General features: G+C 33.6%; 1 protein-coding gene across 1 annotated transcript; it reads right to left on the bottom strand.

Annotated features, from left to right (window-relative positions):
* Nucleotides 1-1,345: 1,345 nt before the first annotated feature.
* On the bottom strand, nucleotides 1,346-15,343 carry slc17a7b (solute carrier family 17 member 7b). The gene is made up of 13 exons (XM_016239826.1): nucleotides 15,198-15,343; nucleotides 10,242-10,494; nucleotides 7,654-7,772; nucleotides 7,457-7,571; nucleotides 7,171-7,258; nucleotides 6,535-6,621; nucleotides 6,253-6,395; nucleotides 6,006-6,155; nucleotides 4,851-4,983; nucleotides 4,613-4,723; nucleotides 4,138-4,265; nucleotides 3,739-3,808; nucleotides 1,346-3,016 (listed from the first exon to the last, which is right to left on the bottom strand). Exons 1-13 carry the CDS (start codon nucleotides 15,257-15,259, stop codon nucleotides 2,700-2,702), a joined length of 1,776 nt encoding a protein of 591 aa, XP_016095312.1. The 5' UTR covers nucleotides 15,260-15,343; the 3' UTR covers nucleotides 1,346-2,699.
* Between the last annotated feature and the right edge of the window lie 3,789 nt (nucleotides 15,344-19,132).

The following is a 19,132-nucleotide window of genomic DNA, read 5'->3' as shown; positions in this document are numbered from 1 at the left end:
TGAGTTTATCTGTGAGGCTGAAGAGCACTGACACCATTAAACAACATTAGTACTGAAGTTTCTACTAGTTTTTACGTTTATGTTTTTATGTCACGCTGTTTTGTATGTTGCGTTTGTATGTAACTTGTCCTGACTATAAAAAGCAATGCATTTTCAGCTTTATTAATTGAGGATGTGCATCAGATAGAGCACAGCTGTATAACTGAATGCAATATGCAATAATAAGCTTTTGTTGCAATGCAGCTGTAGTTCAGTCTTTCTCCACTAAAGGGCAAACTGGTGTATCGTCAAAGCCAGTCGTGTCAAAGTTCATCACAAGAGGTCACTGCAGGATTGATTTGCTTTCCTGGTTACACACACTGGTTATTGGTTTTGTCAGTTAATCTGTTTATTCTTGTTCCTTGTATAGCATCTTTTGTAATTCTGAGTGTTCACATTAAATGATGTATAAATTAGGTTATAGTCTGTTTTTTCTGGTGTAACTAATACAGATTCATTGCTTTTTCTTGACTATCTGCTCGTTGACGTCAGCACTTTTCTATCTATTTTTTTTATATAAATGAATAATGTGTAAACAAATATAAATATATATATAGGTAGAAATAAATTCATATTATAAATAATGATAAAATCTTACAGTAGACTGAAAACAGTATTTTGACCTTAAGTCTCAGTGTTTGCACACCTGCATTATTATATAGTATTATATAGTAATAATCACAATGATTAAGTTTAATCATTTAATCATTTAAGTTACTTTATCACAAGTTTTTTTACATTCACATTTCACAACATAGAACAAATACGTAGGAAACAAACCCCAAGAAACAAAAAGAAAGAAGACACAAACGCAGTGATGTGTTACAAACGTATCCTTCTACAGAGACGGGATTTCATCATCATCTTGTCATAATCAACTTATCTTAATTATTCAGAGAGACGACCACAGAAATATCAAATCATTTCTATGGGATCTTCTTGATTGATATTAAAGAAACAGTTCACCCAAAAATCTAAATTCTGTCATTTACTCGCTTTCATGTCGTTCCAAACCTGTATGTAATACTTTCTTCTGTGCTATATATATATATATATATATATATTCATTCATATATTAATTTATGCCGATTTTAATAAAAATAATCATGAGAAAAAAATGTTTGAGGAATACACACGTATATTTTATAATTTTTATTATAATAAAGTTTAATAAATATTGTAATATATTAAAATGATAAATGAATATATTAAAATATAATTTAAAATATTAATAAAAAATATTTTTTTATAAAGTACTTCTATTAACTTTCTTCATGCAAAATGAAATTTCAGATTATTTTTTCTTAATTACTGGGAAAGAAATCACGTTTTGTTTTAAGTTCCACAGATTCTTACACAGAATGAATAAAGCTATATAGGTTTGGGGCGACACGAGGGTGAACAAATGATGACAAAACTTTCATTTTTGTGTGAACTACCTCTTTAAGATGCTGAGGAGTGCATGAGAGTATATTGAAAATGTCAAGTGTCATGCTGGAGAGAGAGAAAGTGCTGATATAACATCTGAGTTTAAACTGTGTTATTTCTGTTCAACCATAACAGCAACTAACCTGCAGGCTCATCTCATCTTCTCAACCAGCATTTTATGGTTCTGTTTTCATCTATATGTGAAATTAAACAGCAAAACGGTGAAACAGAAATAGCGTTTCTACTAGTGATCTTTCAATATCATGTTGTTCAGGTTGAGTGGAAGCCCTTCACACAAACAGCCAGCGCTTGGCATTGTTTTTGTAGGACTTGGAACAAAAAAATTTACATGTTTTTACATGAAAGGCTGGACATGATTTTTAATTAAACAAATTACAAATCAAAGAAATGTTTCAGTTTCAATAAAAACGAAGATCTATTGTCAGCATTTGTGGGATAATGCTGATTGCCACAGAAAATAATTTCCCCAGCAAAAGTAAAAGGAAAATTGCAGCTACACAAAGGGAAAAATAATTTTCTGTGCCACAAATGGTGTTGATAGAGATGAACTTTTATTGAACGCTGAATATTCTATACTTTACTATGTGGTTATGAATTAAATACATACAAATATAAATAAAAGATTTAAAAAAAAATTATGTTTAAAGAGAATTTGCCATCAAAAACTATGTCAGTGCTTCTATAAGCTCATCCAAATAGTTGATATTGCTAGTCTTTAAAAATGTATTTATCTATGAGATTCTCATTGAAAAGGGACCAATACTACACACACCTCACAGTATTGGCACATGAGATCAATTCCCTAAATCTGGTTTAGTTTCGTTTTTTTAAATGGAATTATACTTTAGTAGGATTTCATTTGTAAAAATCACCTTTTACAGTCTTGTCACAATTTAGGGAGAATGGCAGTAATATTTCATAACAGCAATACTGCTGCACTCTTGATGATCAGTTTAATTGCTAAAATACACGACCAGGGAGTCAAAAGTTTGGACCCAGTGACTAAAATTATGTTTTGTACCTTCAAACATTTGTCCACATGCACTCAAAACAGACACATACACACTCCGACTCACACTTCTGAGAAAGATCTGATGTTAATTATGTTATTTTTTCTAGTTTGGGTCAAAACCACTTCCTCCATCCCAGTCAGTTTCTGTATGGGAGGAATATTCAGTCCTTGTTTTCCACCCTCCCGTTCCCATCCAGCTTTACTCTTGATCTCTGAGCCTCACAATCATTCGCTCATTGCCCTCTCCTCCGTACAGGAAGCTGTTCGTTCCCACAGGTTGGACGTATTCCTCCGTTTTGTCCCAGTCTGAGGCCCAGCTTCCACCAGCTCCGCCCCCTCCGGTCCCCGCCCCATTGGGGTCACCTGATTGGATGGTTGCCCCGTAGCCGCCACCCGTTGAGTGGTACAGCTCTTCCGTTTCATTCGCCAGCTCATCTTCTCCTAATATCCCACATTTGTCCTCGCTCATGTTCTCTGGCTCCGCCCACGACTGCTTCTCTCCTGATGCGAAGATACCTGAACGTAAAGAAATCGTCACTATGAGCCGAGATTTACAGTGTCATCTATTCATTTAGCAGATGTGAACCTCACAAAAACAGTCAAGAAATGTGTTATAGTCCAGCCCCAAAACCAAAAGTTATTTTAAAAAATGCCTTTTTTTATGACCACACAATTGTTTTCAAAAACATGATTTTTTTTTTTACTTTCACAATTTTGTAGCTAGTGTTATTTCAGTATTAATGAGTTTTTATTCATATTTCGAGTTTTTATTTTAGATTTATATAAATTTTTTAAAGTCTATATAATTTTTATTACAGTTTTAAACTAAATGAAAATGAGGAATTAAATAAGTTAAGGTTTACTACTAAAAGTAACGACAGGATGATTTTCATAAATGAAACATAAATGTCAAAGAATTTCATGATGCAAACATTATTTATAATTAATTCAAATATAAAATTAAAATAACAATAATACTAATACTAAATACTAAATATATACATAAATAAAATGTTATTTAATATAAGTTTTTATATTAATTTATATTAATATGTTAGCTATTATTATTATAATTAACATGTATTATTATTAAATTCTTTACGCAAAATTAAGTTTTAGGATTTAGTTTTTGTTTTTTGGGAGGCAAAAAAAGATCCAGTTCATCATCATACAGTTACTCTACATATGACATAAGCACATTTGGAAATGGATGGAAAGAAATGGACAGAAATATTCACCGTAGAAGATAACTCCACCATAATGAACAAGTGATGCGATGAGAAACACATACTGCCACTCCTCCCGCGTCTACAGAGACAAACACACAGGATGAGAATGGATGGTTATGTATGTGTATAGATATATGTATATGCATTTAAGCACATAACATGCATATCCATCAAAGTGTACATAAGTGACTTTTCAGATAATGTAAATATGTATAAGTTGGAATATCAGAAGAATTAAGCTAGAACTGAAGGCAACGAGAAAAGGAGCTGTAATATAATGACAGGAAAGCAGAGAGGTGTGAAAATGACACATGATCTCTGAAGATGTTATTAGTAAAAGCGTGAATCAGCTGTAAACACGATCAGCACATCCAGCACAACAAACTCTCCCTTCCTCTACAGGAATACCTTGTTTTTGGTCATGGCACCGACGATCAGAGGACAAACCATGCCAGAGAGCGTCCCGACACCATTAGAGATGCCCATCAGAATACTGGCGTAACGAGGAGCGATGTCCAGATGATTGACATTGAACCCTGGAGGATTGGACAGAGGTGGGAAGACAACAGTTTATGAAAGAAGTCTCTTCTGCTCACCAAGGCTGCATTTATTTGATCAAAAAAACAGTAAAAATGTGAAATATTATTACAATGTAAAATAACTGTTTTCTATGTGAATCTATCTTAAAATATAATTTATTTTTGTGATGCAAAGCTGAATATAAATATTAAAAAACAAACAACATAAAACAATTATAAAAGCACATAACAAAATTACAAAAAATTCATATATAAAAATGAAAGCTCATTCAAATAACGATAAAAAAATAACACTAAAATAACACCGGTTGTAGTCTTTCCTGTAACCCCAGACTTTTTCTTACCCGAGATGGCAAAACCACTAAATCCAACAGCAAGCACCAGAAACGAGATGGCGACACCCTTAGTGTGAGAGAAACCCACAACCAGAAGAAACGTGGCCTCCAACCCGAAACCTGAACACACACACAGAACATGTGACGCCTCCGTTAGCCAATCAACAGCTCCAGTGGGTCAGTCACATGACATTTACGGCTCATTTGTAGCAGAATGCAGAGCTGAATGTCTGAAAACAGGCTTTACCTCCACAGTTCATGAGTTTCCTGACGTTTGTGGTGGTCATGATGTTGTGACTCCTCAGGTAGTCGGCCAGCTGTCCTCCGATTGGCACGATGATGGTCATCACCAGATGAGGAAGAGCAGAGAGGATTCCAACCTGAAGACAGACAGAAGTGTTTTAATTTAAGTATTTTCTTTGGAAAATAAAAATCAGTCACTAGTCATCATCCAGTGAGTATAGAGCTAAGAATGTATAAACCAACAACAACAGTGATGATGATGATTTCTATTTTTGTTAAGAACACCGAATAACCAACATTGACTAATCAAATATTAATAAATCCTAATATTAAAAAGAATAATAATAATATTTTTTATTATTAAAACTATTATTCAATGTCCATAATAATAACAATTATTAGTAGTAGCAGTAGTATTAACATTAAATTGTTATTCTTTTTATTATTATTATTGTTATAATTATTAACAATAACAATAAACATAATTATTATATATGATGAACACTCAACAACCAACGCTAATTCATCAAATTATTATTATTATTAACACTGAATAACCAACACTGACTAATCAAAATATTATTATTATTAATACACTTTCACACACACTTTACATGAATGCATGTAAACTACACTTAAAATATATATTAATAAAACAATTAAATATTAAATAAATAATATAATATTAAAATAAAACAACAACAGGAGCAACAATAATAATACTAATAATTGTATTATTATTATTATTATTACAAACACTGACTAATCAAAATAATACTAAGATTAATATTTATTATTATTAGATTATTCAGTGTGCACAATAATATTAAAACTACTCAAAATATTATTATTATTATTATTATTAGCACTCAATAACAACACTGACTAGTCAAAATATTATTATTATTATTATTATTATTATTAGCACTCAATAACAACACTAACTAATCAAAATATTATTATTATTATTGAGAACTATTGATTGCAAAGCACAGAGACATTATTGAGATCTCTTCTGAAACTCTAGAGGAGTCTTTCACTCTGCAGGAGAAACATCTGGGACTTCAGCAAAGGTCTGTAATTGCTCTGCGTTTAGTCTGATCGCTGTCCAGGAGAAACATTTGAGCTATAAATGAGACGTTCGGATGTTCTCTCTCACCTTGCTGATCTCAAACTTGAACACCTCCTCGAAATACGCCGGCTGACTGATGAGCAGCAGGTAAAACGTCCAGCTCCTGCAGAAGTTGGCCACGATGATGGCGTAAACAGGCATGGATGTGAAGAACTGGCGCCATGGAGTGTTGAATTTCTGCATGAGAGGAGAAGAGAGCGGAGAGAGTCGTCTGGTCCTTATGCACCGTCTTTCTAGCGTCAGTATATAAACCTGCACACGCGTGTGTTCATACCGTCACCGGGTTCATCAGTCCAGCCGATTCTCCGATGGCATCTTCGATGTACTTCCTCTCCTCCGGGGTGATGGTGGGATGAGCCGCCGGACTCTCATACGACACCAGAATCCAGAACAAATACCAGCAGATCCCGAAGCTTCCTACAGCCAGAGAGACAGAGAGAGAAGTCAAGAAACAGGCTTTGATTCTAGTGAGTGTTTCTAAGTGATCTGAACATCATAAAACATCATAAACAGATGAGATGAGTGTGTTATTAGTCTGTGTGCTGGTTTTCCTCACCGTATACGTAGAAGACTGAGGACCAGCCTGAGTACTGAACCAGAACTCCAGCTAATGGCATGGCTATCACAGCTCCTGCGTATGAACCTGACACACACAAGAAATCACACACACTCTACATGAATACATGTAAACTACACTTAAAATATGTATTAATAAATAATACAATAATACAATATTTAAAAAAAATAATAATAATAAAAAATAATTTGATTATTATTATTATTACAAACACTGAATAATCAAATACTAATAGTAATAATATTTATTAGTTCAGAATTATTTAATAATAATAAAAATAATTACTATTACTATTGAACATTGTTTATTATTATTATTATTATTATTATTAACACTGAATAACTAACGACAACAACAACAACAACAATAATAATAGTAGATTATTCAGTGTTCATAAAATTTATTATTATTATTATTATTATTAACATTTAATACCAACACTGACTAGGGAAAATAAGAACAATCACAATTATTATTATTATTAATGTTGTTGTTGTTATTATTATTATTATTATTATGAACACTCAGTAATCATATGAAAGTAAAACCAAACAGCAATAATTAAAATGATGGTTATTGACCGTTTTCCACAGATATAAAAAATAATGACCTCACCACAGAACGCTGTTGTGGCCAATCGGCTTCTCTCTAGGGGCGGGGCCCATTTCGCCCAGATCCCGTGGCATGCTGGGTAAGATACGCCCTGGGCAGCAATGACAACGACAGCAGATGAAGTCACAGACTATAATCAGAGCACTACTGTATCAGACAATGCACTCAAACTTCAGTCTCCATGTGACAAATGAACTGGAAGGCAGAAGCTAGCTTATCAGAGCATTTCATGGAGAGAGGATTGAATTGTTTTCCAGCACAGCAATAGTACTAGCATTTATTTATTTACCTCCACCAGTCCCTGTAGTATCCGGACAAAAATCACACAGCCGAAGTGTATCCGTGCTGCTGTGGGAATCATCATATTCAAGACAGACGTAGCCACGACCGCAAAGCCAAAAACCCTGAGAAGCAGAGAGACATGTGCTGTATATGAAGAGTGATTTATTCCTCTGTACACCTGTGCTCAGTGACTGCATGACTGACCTGTTAGCGGCGAATTTCTGACAGATGAAACCTCCAGGAATCTGAGTGACTATATATCCCCAAAAAAACGAGCCATGAATCATTCCTACAGTCTCTGGGTCCCAGGTGAACTGAGCTTTCTGAAACACAGACAAAGTATTTTTTTTGATGAAAAATTAAAAAACAGAACAAAAATAATAATGCATAACAAATACTGAAAAAATACTGAAAGTATAATTGCATTGCCTCAAACATGCTTAAATTGTAAAATTATGCTTTTATTAACAAAATGCACCAAATAAATCAATGTGTACTGCATTAAGCAAAATTGAAATACAAATTAACTAGTTGAGACATTTCACAATATCTGACAGTATTGTAATACTGTTTGAAAAGTTATCGTTGGTTATTATAGTTAACTAAATCTAACACCATATAAAAATATTTTAGTTTCTTGAAATTAAATAAACATTAACTGAAATAAAGTACAAAAATATTTTTTTATATTAATATTACTATATTTTATATAATATATTTTTTAATTATTATTTTATTTCAGCTAGTTGCCAGCTAGTTAGCATTTCATTTTGTTTAGCTTGATGTACTAAAATAGACATGCTTAAAAAGCTACTAAAAGTTACAAAACACAGCAAAATGGCTAAAACTTTAGAACACAAAAACAAAAACTAATTCAAACCATTACCAAGAACTATAATAGTATCTCAATACTAAAGTGGGTACTGCAAAATATGCAACAACTGGGTTGGAAATGTTACTTTTAAAAGGAACCGGTTACAGTATTGTGTTACTCATGAAAAAATAAGTTATGTTTCATTACTGCAAGTACACCTGGTTTGCTCTGAAGTGCTCAGTTTTATTTTCATTTACCAGCAGTAGCCTAAAGTTTTTGCACAACCTCAAATATGCTTAAATTGGGATATGTTGCTTTTATTAACAAAATATATCAAATAAACCAGTGTGCAGGATTTAAAGAATAAAAGGACATCAGCTATGATTTTATGCCAAACTATTCAAGGCTTATGAGCAAAATCAATCAACTTAAAAGTTTGGTCTCAGGGCAACTTACCAGGCAAAATTAGTCAAATATTATTGGTTCAATAAGCCAAAATGTTGCTAAAATACAACCTCTCTTTCTGTTTTATTTGCAAATGTTGTGGCATGTCTAAAAAATCTTTTAATATTGTATCACCAACACAGTCGCAAGATTATCTAAACACAAAGATCTGATAAAAAGCAAACGTGATAATCCAGATGAAATTTGTGACCCTGCAGCACAAAAGCAGTGTTAAGTCGCTGGGGGATATTTCTAGCAATAGCCAAAAATACATTGTATGGGTCAAAATTATAGATTTTTCTTTTATGCCAAAAATCATTAGGATATTAAGCAAAGATCATATTGCATGAAGATATTTTGTAAATTTCCTACTGTAAATATATCAAAACTTAATTTTTGATTATTAATATGCATTGCTAAGAACTTCATTTGGACAACTTTAAAGATGATTTTCGGTAACACTTTACTTGAAGGGGTGTGCATAAGACTGACATGACACATGTCATGAATATGAAGGAGGTTTTATGCATGTTTATGACAACTGTCATTAAGTGTCATTCGCTAGGTTATGTCATTTTTAATGCAAATATGACATTATTTGACCTAACCCTAACCTACCCTTACCCCTAACCATAGCCCATAACAAAGACATCTCAAACAATGTCATCTTTGCATTAAAAATTACATAACTGAGCGAATGACACTTAATGACAGTTGTCATAAACATGCATAAAAAACCTTCATATTCATGACATGTGTCATGTCTTGATTATGTAGGTGTCATGTCATGATTATGAAGGTGTCATGTCAGTCTTATGCACACCCCTTCAAGTAAAGTGTAACCTGATTTTCTCAATATTTTGATGTTTTTGCACCCTCAGATTCCAGATTTTCAAATTTTAAAAAAATTCTCGACCAAATATTGTCCCATCCTAACAAACCATACATCAACGGAAAGCTTATTTATTCAGTTTGATGTATAAATGATGCATGTATAAATCTCAATTTTAAAAAATTGACCCTTATGACTGGTTTTGTGGTCCAGGGTCACATTTTAGAATATCTATGTTAATTTGGTTGTTGGGTGTATTAAAATGTATTGCCATATCAGCTTCACAGGCTATTACATGGCAGATACAGATTCAACATTCAACAAAGAACACAATGAATGACAAAAAAAAAAAAGTGTATATACACATCTCTATAAAAGATGCAATTGTGATCAAAAGTTTTTCTAGGACCATCTTACAAAAGTTAAGTTCCTTCACATTTGTTCCGATAAAAATCATTGTTGCATGACATTAAGAATCGGCCAGACCAATAACATGTTTCATAGATATTGAAACACTGAGCTTGACACGACCAAGGCAACAGAAATGTTGTTTTAGGCCATTGAGATATACATCTATAACAAAGACATGAAACTGTGGACAGACAGTGACACTAAAGTTTTTGAGATCGACACTAAATTTGACATTCTGCAGTGAAAATAGAGTTGACGGACTCTACAGTCCTGAGGTTTGCTCTCACTTACCACAAGGTATGGCTTGCCTTCTCTATAGACGGTGTGGTTGTTCACCATGCTAACGACGGCTACTCCCAGATTACAGCGGATGCCGAAGGAGATGCAGAATCCCAGGCCTGATAATATGGCGATGATGTAGCGGCGCGGCAGACCGAAACACGTGCAGTCCACCACGGGAAGCTCCTTCTCCTCCTGCAGCTCTGGACGACCTTCTGCCGACAACTCGATCGTCTCTCCATTCTCCTGACGCTTCTCCAGAACCCTGACCAACACACACATCATCATATGAAACGCCACTAAAACCTGTGGAGAAGAAAACTGAGAAAAACCACAAGGAAAGTCTGTTCATTTGTTTCTCCTAGACAGCAATGAGATTAAATGGAGAGCAAATGGAAACGTTTGCTGTAAGTTCTTGCTTCTCAGGTTCTCCAGAGAAAAAGACTTCTAAAAAAAAAAGTCTGAAAATGTGTTCAGATTTTCCAAGAAATCAGAGTATGATCTCAGGATCTTCCAAGATATATTCTGAGCTAGTAGGCCTAAATGTAAGACTTGCGTTTAAAATTTCCATGCATTTACACAGTTTTAACCTAAACAAACTGCTAAACTTAATGTGACGCATTTGTTAGTCATGCATAAATGAAACGGGTCAGATTTCTGTAATAGTACTAGCAAAAACCTAAATGTGTTTTAAATACACAATAGCCAGCTTTATATATTTATCATCAATAAATCCAATTTGTTTCAATCTAATATATTTTAATGAATGCATTTTGATTTAAATAAAATAAAGCTAGCAAGCACATTTCATACACAATGCTAATTCAAAGTGCTTTACATTTTACATTTTTGCTTTACAAAGTGCATTTAAAGGATGTAAAATAATCATAAAATAATTACAACAGATGCATAAAAATAAAAAAATAAAAGCAAAGGAATTTTTTTAAATAAAATTTATGATTAATTTGATTTAAAATGTAAAAATAAAAGGATACATAAATAAGACAGAGTGCTATCAAACAAATGCAAATAGTTTATAATAAACGACGCCATTAAATCTGACCTGCTTCATTTAGGTACGACTGACAAATATGCATCACATTAAGTTTATTATTTTATGTTAAAACTCTGTAATCTAAATAAATGGAAAACTGATATGCGATTGAAATGCATAAATCTTAAATTTAGGCCTAAATATTTTTTGAGCGCACATTAAAAATGAATTTGCACAGCAATAATTAACGTATCCCTCTAAACTTTTACTGAATGTCAATAATTGCTTCATTTGCATCTGTTTTTATATTCGCTTTAAGGGATTTTAAGAGAAACATCTGAGACAGAGTTGAGATCTAAATGAAACATTATCATCATCATAATAATAATAATAATAAAACACTCAGTAAGTCTTCTGAGCTCTGAAAGAACAACGTCTGAGCAAGCATTTGTCTCTTGGACTATTGTAGCTTTTCAATAGACACAATATTCAACATAACAACTGCATGTTGTTAGTAAAATTAGACAATTTTAGCATTTAAACACATTTTAATGGCAAAATGTTTCTTTTGGATGTTCACCAGTGCTCATAAAACAAAAGTATGAGCTAGAAGCGAAACGTTTCCCAGTTCACATTCATAATGAACCAACGTGTCACATCAAGGACGATGCACACAATCCACTTTATTACTCAGCGTTTGAGGTTTGAGTGCATCCCTAACCCTAAATATGAGCAAACCCTCGACTTAAAGACCACAAAACGAACTATATTGTAACATTTTTATATCAGATGTGCCAAATGTGTGACCTTTAAAGTACTGAACGTCCAGATGAATCTCTGATGACTGTACAGACACGTTACAGCTCTACTGCAGCTGTACTTAAGCCCTGCTGATGAAATAATAATGCTCCTCAGAGCCTGAATTATTGATCAAACTTTCTATTTTAGTCTTTTTCTGCCTCTCTTCTCCTCCTCCATCACCCTCCCCCCTTCATCCATCCATTCTTCCCTTCTGTTCTCCTGAATCCACTCTTTATTCTCCAGTGCTTGAGTTTCTGACAGTCTCTTTTATGTTTGTAGAGGTAACTTCACTCGCTGTGAAAGAAAGGCCTTGATGGAGAGATCCTGATGGATTTGACTGAGATAATAAATACAACAATCCTGTTTAAGCTTAGTCATTAAGATGTGTAGCTGTACAATGCCAGGGTTATTATTGTTAACTAAATCTAAAATGATTAAAAACTGTTTTTGGTCCATTCAAAAAGCCGAAGTAAAATAAATTATAATTATTCGATTAAAAACTTAAATTAGAAAAAAATAGAAATGGCAACTAACTGAAATAAGTTTGAGCTGAAGTAAACTAAAATGACTAACTGAAAAGAAATAAATGAAACCTAAACAGTAATATTTAAAAAATAAAAAATTACAAATAAAAAAGAGAAACTAAATTAAAACAAAAACTGAAAATTCTAAATATTAATAGTATACTATAAAAAAATATTATAGTACACTGTAAAAAAAAAAAAAGAAAGATTATTGGAATACAAGAAAATATTATTTCAGTCTTTCTACTTCACAATTTCATGCTGAATACAATGATACTTTCCGTAAAATTGTTTATATGCCAAATTTTTCTTTCATTGTATGCATTGTATATCAAGATAAAAATAAAATAAATTAAATATAAAAAAGATAAACAAAAAATTTAATTGTATACTATTAAAATATTATAGTACATTGTACTATGCAGTGAATTCTGATTTGTTCTGTTCTTCTTTTTGTTTTTTAATTAAACAGATTTATTTGCAGAACAAGCTACTAAAACTAGCAACTATTTCAAAGTAAATCCTACACAACATTTTTTTTCATGGTAGATTTAGATATCAGATATCCTGAATTCTCACACATTTCTGCTGATTTTCAGGTGCTGGTTACCTTGTGTCATTTCATATATTATTAATTTAAAATGATTGTAGTTTAATTTCATATTCAAGTTTACCGACCAAAGAAGAGAGTACAATAGCGAATGCATATGTTGCTGGTCACTTTATGTGTCAGTCACCATCACTTCCCATCTAAACCTGCGGTTCCTGTCCAGAATAAGCTGTAAAGTGGACCAGATTTCTGCTAAAGGTCAAAAGTCTGGCGAGACACTTTTATCTGACGGGACACTGGAGTAAAGTAGAGTTAAGTGCCTTGATTAAGGCTCATATGGCACAAAACCTGAGCTTTACCCCTACACCACACCACGATAATCAACAAAGAACAGTTTTAACCACAGTGGAAAGAATAGGCATTAAAGCCAGACAAGCATGGCATCATCTCGTGAGCAGACAGAGTTATAAGTTTCTATCATCGCTGAAGGAGTGTGTTTTGGCTGATATAATAACCTGTTGATCTGATTTGATGTGATTACAGAGGAATCGATGCTCAAGAGAGAGATATGTAACAACATCCTCACATTGTCCAGGAAGAACTAACAGTTTAATGACACTGTCCAGACTAGTGATAGCAGCCATGACATGGACGACTGACTGCCGGGACTTATGGGCCTTTCCAGGAGCGAGAGCGAGCGAGAGAGAGAGAGAGAGAGAGAGAGAGAGAGAGAAAGAGGATTTAACCAGCAGCAGGTTAGTTGGAGATCTATTTCAGGACTGGATTTACAGTCTTATTAAGACTGCTCAAAACCAAGAGAAACAGACAGAGAGAGAGACTGTGAGATGTGTTTTTCTCCGTATGCTAATGAAAAGCTGATTCCGTCCTTACAAGCGTAAACACTGTTTTAAATGACTAACATATTCATATTTTTATATCCATTTAAATATGAAGGCTTTTTATCATTGGGGATAAAAAAAGAGCAGTACTTCAATCTTTAATCAAGTTCATTATAAATGAACATGTTTTTTTACATCTGGCAGGAAGCTATAATGCAGACATATCAATCGCCTTTAGTATTCCTGTAATTATTCAACTGAATCAAATATCATATCATATTTTGAATATCGTTAATTATTAGCCATTAATACTTCACCAGTATTTATTACAAAAAAGTCACATAATTTACTGTTGGCCTGTGATTGTACAGAAAGTTGACTTTTTGCTTTATATGACCATCTCCATGTCAGTTCACTTAAATTTTTTTGGCACTGAATTATATTCTTAATCTAAAATGATCTAAAATGTATTACAAATGCATTATTTACAGATAAGATATAGTTCTTTTGCACTACATACGAACACTGTTTAGCTTTTCCAAATAATAATGCAATTTTGAGGGAGGCATCACTTTATAATAAACATAATAACATGTCAAATACTGTGATTTAAAATATGCATAAATATATATCATGCATATTGTAAATATATATTAGAAAACAAACTCTGATTTAAATGTGCATTTAAGTCATCATACATTAAGGTAATATATGTTGAGTAGTATTTAGACTAAAGAAAAATGTACCACCATTCATAAACACATCAAAGTCAGCATCTTTAGACAGCCAAGATGCAGAACGGAAGTGGTCACCTGACAGGTGAAATGTGACGACTCAAACCGGACAAGAGTCGCTATTAATAGAGTCCAGTCGAGTTAATCTGGTCGTCCCGAACACACGCGTTAAAGACACACACACACTACACAAAAAACTACACACATGAAGATCTCAACTTATGATGACAGAACCAAACACCAGCACTGAAAGACTGACATAAATCATATCTTCATCTTCAGTATGTCTATGGTGTGTGCTGACGGTCATGTAGTAGTGCACTAATCCACCGGCTTCCATCGACTTCACTTCATTTTTACATTAAACGCTCTCATAAACCGCAACTAAACCGTCTTTGTCAGAACTAAGCAATCTCAATGCTTTAAATGTGCATTATTTAGACGTTGCACTGATAATATGAACATATAAACCAGCTTTGGGATTATTATATATTTTTTTTAAGTTGAATGAAGTTTTGGCTCTTACCGGTTTATCCTTCCAAGTGTTTTCGCCGCTGCTGCTTTAAAGCGCTCAGGTCGGACCTCCATCCTCTACAACTCCACCGCGGGACCGACCGGGACTCTGCGCTCTCCTGCTCTCCTGCGCACACACACACGCACTCAGCCTCCCCCTTCCACCCACCCACACACACACTAATACTCTCTCTCTCTCACACACACACACACACACACACACACACATAAACTTCAAATGTTTAGATTCCAGGAACGGCATTCCCCAAGGAATACCAGTCGATCGATTCATGGAAAATATGCAATAGAGACAATGAAATCAGCATTAGTGAGTCTAAACAACTTTATTTTGCGACTTGCATCAAGCAAACGCTGTCACAGAGTGAGAGAAACAGCTGAAGTGGTTAAACGGAGTTCAGAGCCGCTGTGGTCTGATGAACATGGATGGAGGTCTGGTGTCCGTGAGTGTCACTGTCCGAGGTGCTGAAATGAGATTCGAGTAAATCTGCAGGTGCGAAGCGCCGCGTGCTCACACACACACACACTCTCTCTCTCTCTCTCACACACACACACACACACACACACACACAGAGACTATTGTTAATCCACAGGGCAAATGAGAGACACTCTTAGTGGACACAATATGCAACTACAAAAAACCGACAACACGAGAACAAGAGCTGAAAATTAGTTTTACCAGCTAACAAAAATGTATTCTAAAATATATATATATATATATATATATATTAAGTTCAGAACGTTCTTTTTTAAAATTGTTTTACTAATTTATGTCATCATATATTAAGGTCAAATATGTTAAACAGTACACTAAAAAATGCTGGGTTGTTTTAACCCAACTTTGGGTCAAATATGGTACAGGTTTGTTTGAGAGTGATGTGGTCGTGCTGATCAGAGGTCAGTTCTGTTTCTTCTGCTGGGTCGGTGTTGATCGGATTCGGACCCAAACACACACTCACACACACCACCAACAGCGTCCACTTCAGCATACTGCAAACACAGACAGAGAGAATCGTTACAACAAACAAATGTGCCTGATCTAGAAGAATAAATGAGAATGAGAGCAGAGCTGCTTGTGATCCAGCAGACTCCCAGTGTCCACTAGTGGCAGACAGCAGAACAGCACTCCTCTGAGACTCATTTACATGCTTCCTTTCCTTTAGTAGCTCACATAATGACTTGGAAATACATGATTATTTACTGTCAGTGTTAAAACTAAAACCAACTAGTAAAACTTAAATATCAATAAAATTCAATATTAGATGAAAAACTTGGCATCTAAATGAATGAATAAAAATAAAGAACTAAAAATACTAAAACTGAAATAAAAAGAAAAAGGAATAAAAATGACAAAAGCATAAAAAACTAAAATGAAAAGTATAATAAAAATAATTAAAATATGATTAAATATTATAATAGTATATAAATCTTAATAAAATAACACTATAATACAACATATTCAAGCGAAACCATGAATAATTTGTACATCATTCAGAAAAGTTTTCTTCTTTAACGGCAGGCAGTGATCGGTGCGTTGGATCTTATTCTGCTCTAAACACAAACACATACAGAAGTGTTAAAAACTGTCTAACCAGATACAGTTAGCAAGACTCTCTCAAATAGAGGACATGTGGGTAAGAAGTGTAACACTTTTGCACAATTTGCGCCGACTTTACATTTTATAAGGGCCCAGCTGCCTGTGATTGAGAGATGCACACAAGAAAAGTGCTAGGAATATTTATTTTTGCACATAAAAACAATTATGCATAGCAAGGAAAATTTGTTACACAGCAAATTTATCTAACATTAAAATAAAACAGAATAAAATACTTTGGGGTATAATTTAAATATTTATACACAAAAAAATTGTATCGTGTCATTTATGTTTCACTTTTAAATAAAAATAAAGAACTAAAAATACTAAAACTGAAATAAAAAGAAATAAAAATGACAAAAGCATAAAAAACTAAAATGAAAAGTATAATAAAAATAATTTAAAATATGATTAAATATTATAATAGTATATAAATCTTAATAAAATAACACTATATTACAACATATTCAAGCGAAACCATGAATAATTTGTACATCATTCAGAACAGTTTTCTTCTTTAACGGCAGGCAGTGATCGGTGCGTTGGATCTTATTCTGCTCTAAACACAAATACATACAGGAGTGTTAAAAACTGTCTAACCAGATACAGTTAGCAAGACTCTCTCAAATAGAGGACATGTGGGTAAGAAGTGTAACACTTTTGCACAATTTGCGCCGACTTTACATTTTATAAGGGCCCAGCTGCCTGTGATTGAGAGATGCACACAAGAAAAGTGCTAGGAATATTTATTTTTGCACATAAAAACAATTATGCATAGCAAGGAAAATTTGTTACACAGCAAATTTATCTAACATTAAAATAAAACAGAATAAAATACTTTGGGGTATAATTTAAATATTTATACACAAAAAAATTGTATCGTGTCATTTATGTTTCACTTTCAATTTCCATTCAAAGCAGACCAAAAAAGAGTGAACATTAGTTTTAAGTCGGTCCTATTTCCAATGAAATCAATGTAAATGTGAGTGCCACCTCTCATGCATGTTCTTTCATTCTAGATTGATATTCTTCTCTTGATGTGAAAGCAGGTTCTTTGCATTAGAAATAAGCAAGCTGGTGCATTAAGTCAATAAGATCCTTTCAGCTGTTGATCTGATGTGAATCAGAGGTCATGTGCTTGAAAGCATTTAACATATTTACATTCTGAACAATTCAATAATTGAACAAATAAATCACACTTCAGGGTTCAAAACAAGACCCCACGCTCAGATACAGCAGGTGAGCAGCACACTAAAGATTCTTCTAATCATTCGGATTTAAACCTTTTTCCACCTACCTGATCTCTGTTTCTAGGAAGTTTTCTTCTCCGGTGATTTGTGTCTTTCAGCTGCGCTGAGCATCACTTTGTTTGTGGATCATCTCTTTCCAGGGTGGAGCTTCACACCATAACAACCAAAGTCCCAGGACCATTAGCTCTCACACACACACACACACACACACACACACACGTGACGACCAGCACAAAAACAGCTAGAGGACGGCAGAATCACGATATTTACATTCTGAACAATTCAATAACAAATAAATCACACTTCAGGGTTCAAAACAAGACCCCACGCTCAGATACAGCAGGTGAGCAGCACACTAAAGATTCTTCTAATCATTCGGATTTAAACCTTTTTCCACCTACCTGATCTCCGTTTCTAGGAAGTTTTCTTCTCCGGTGATTTGTGTCTTTCAGCTGCGCTGAGCATCACTTTGTTTGTGGATCATCTCTTTCCAGGGTGGAGCTTCACACCATAACAACCAAAGTCCCAGGACCATTAGCTCTCTCACTCACACACACACACACACACACACACACACGTGACGACCAGCACAAAAACAGCTAGAGGACGGCAGAATCACGATTTGAAATCTTTAAAAAAAAATGCAAATCTTGAAAAATGCTTAATCTTTAAAAATAATAAAATATACAAAATGTAAAGCTCTTTGTATAACTATACACACTTCAATTTCTTTTTAATTTAAAAGAAAATAAATTAAATATAAAAAACATTTTTAAACAAATAAATCATAAAATGTATCATTACACTAAGATGTTTTACTAAAGTTACTTAAGATTTTTGTACATATAATTTTCAGTGATGATTTATATAACTGTAAATCAAACATTCAAGTATTAAAACACTAAAACAAATACGAGTTATAAATGTAAACAATTTTTTAAAATACTTTTTAACATTAATCATTAGAATTACAGGGGAAAACTGTAGTGAAATATATATATGCCTACACACGCAAATTAATTTCCCTTCATGCCAATTAAAAAAAAGAAATAAAAATCCAGATGTTTACAACCCAGACAAGAGATT

The sequence above is a fragment of the Sinocyclocheilus grahami genome, unplaced genomic scaffold, assembly GCF_001515645.1.
Source record: "Sinocyclocheilus grahami isolate Dianchi unplaced genomic scaffold, SAMN03320097.WGS_v1.1 scaffold575.1, whole genome shotgun sequence".
NCBI classification, from domain to species: domain Eukaryota; kingdom Metazoa; phylum Chordata; class Actinopteri; order Cypriniformes; family Cyprinidae; genus Sinocyclocheilus; species Sinocyclocheilus grahami.
Note: the sequence above shows the minus strand (reverse complement) of the source record. Positions and strands in the feature narration are given on the sequence as shown.

Excerpts from the sequence above, each read along its gene's own strand:
- slc17a7b (XM_016239826.1), bottom strand. The coding sequence starts at position 15,259 with ATGGAGGTCCGACCTGAGCGCTTTAAAGCAGCAGCGGCGAAAACACTT. Across the intron at positions 7,773-10,241 it reads AAGGCAAGCCATACCTTGTG|AAAGCTCAGTTCACCTGGGA; the intron begins GTAAGTGAGAGC and ends TCTGTGTTTCAG. Across the intron at positions 7,572-7,653 it reads CAGAAATTCGCCGCTAACAG|GGTTTTTGGCTTTGCGGTCG; the intron begins GTCAGTCATGCA and ends TCTGCTTCTCAG.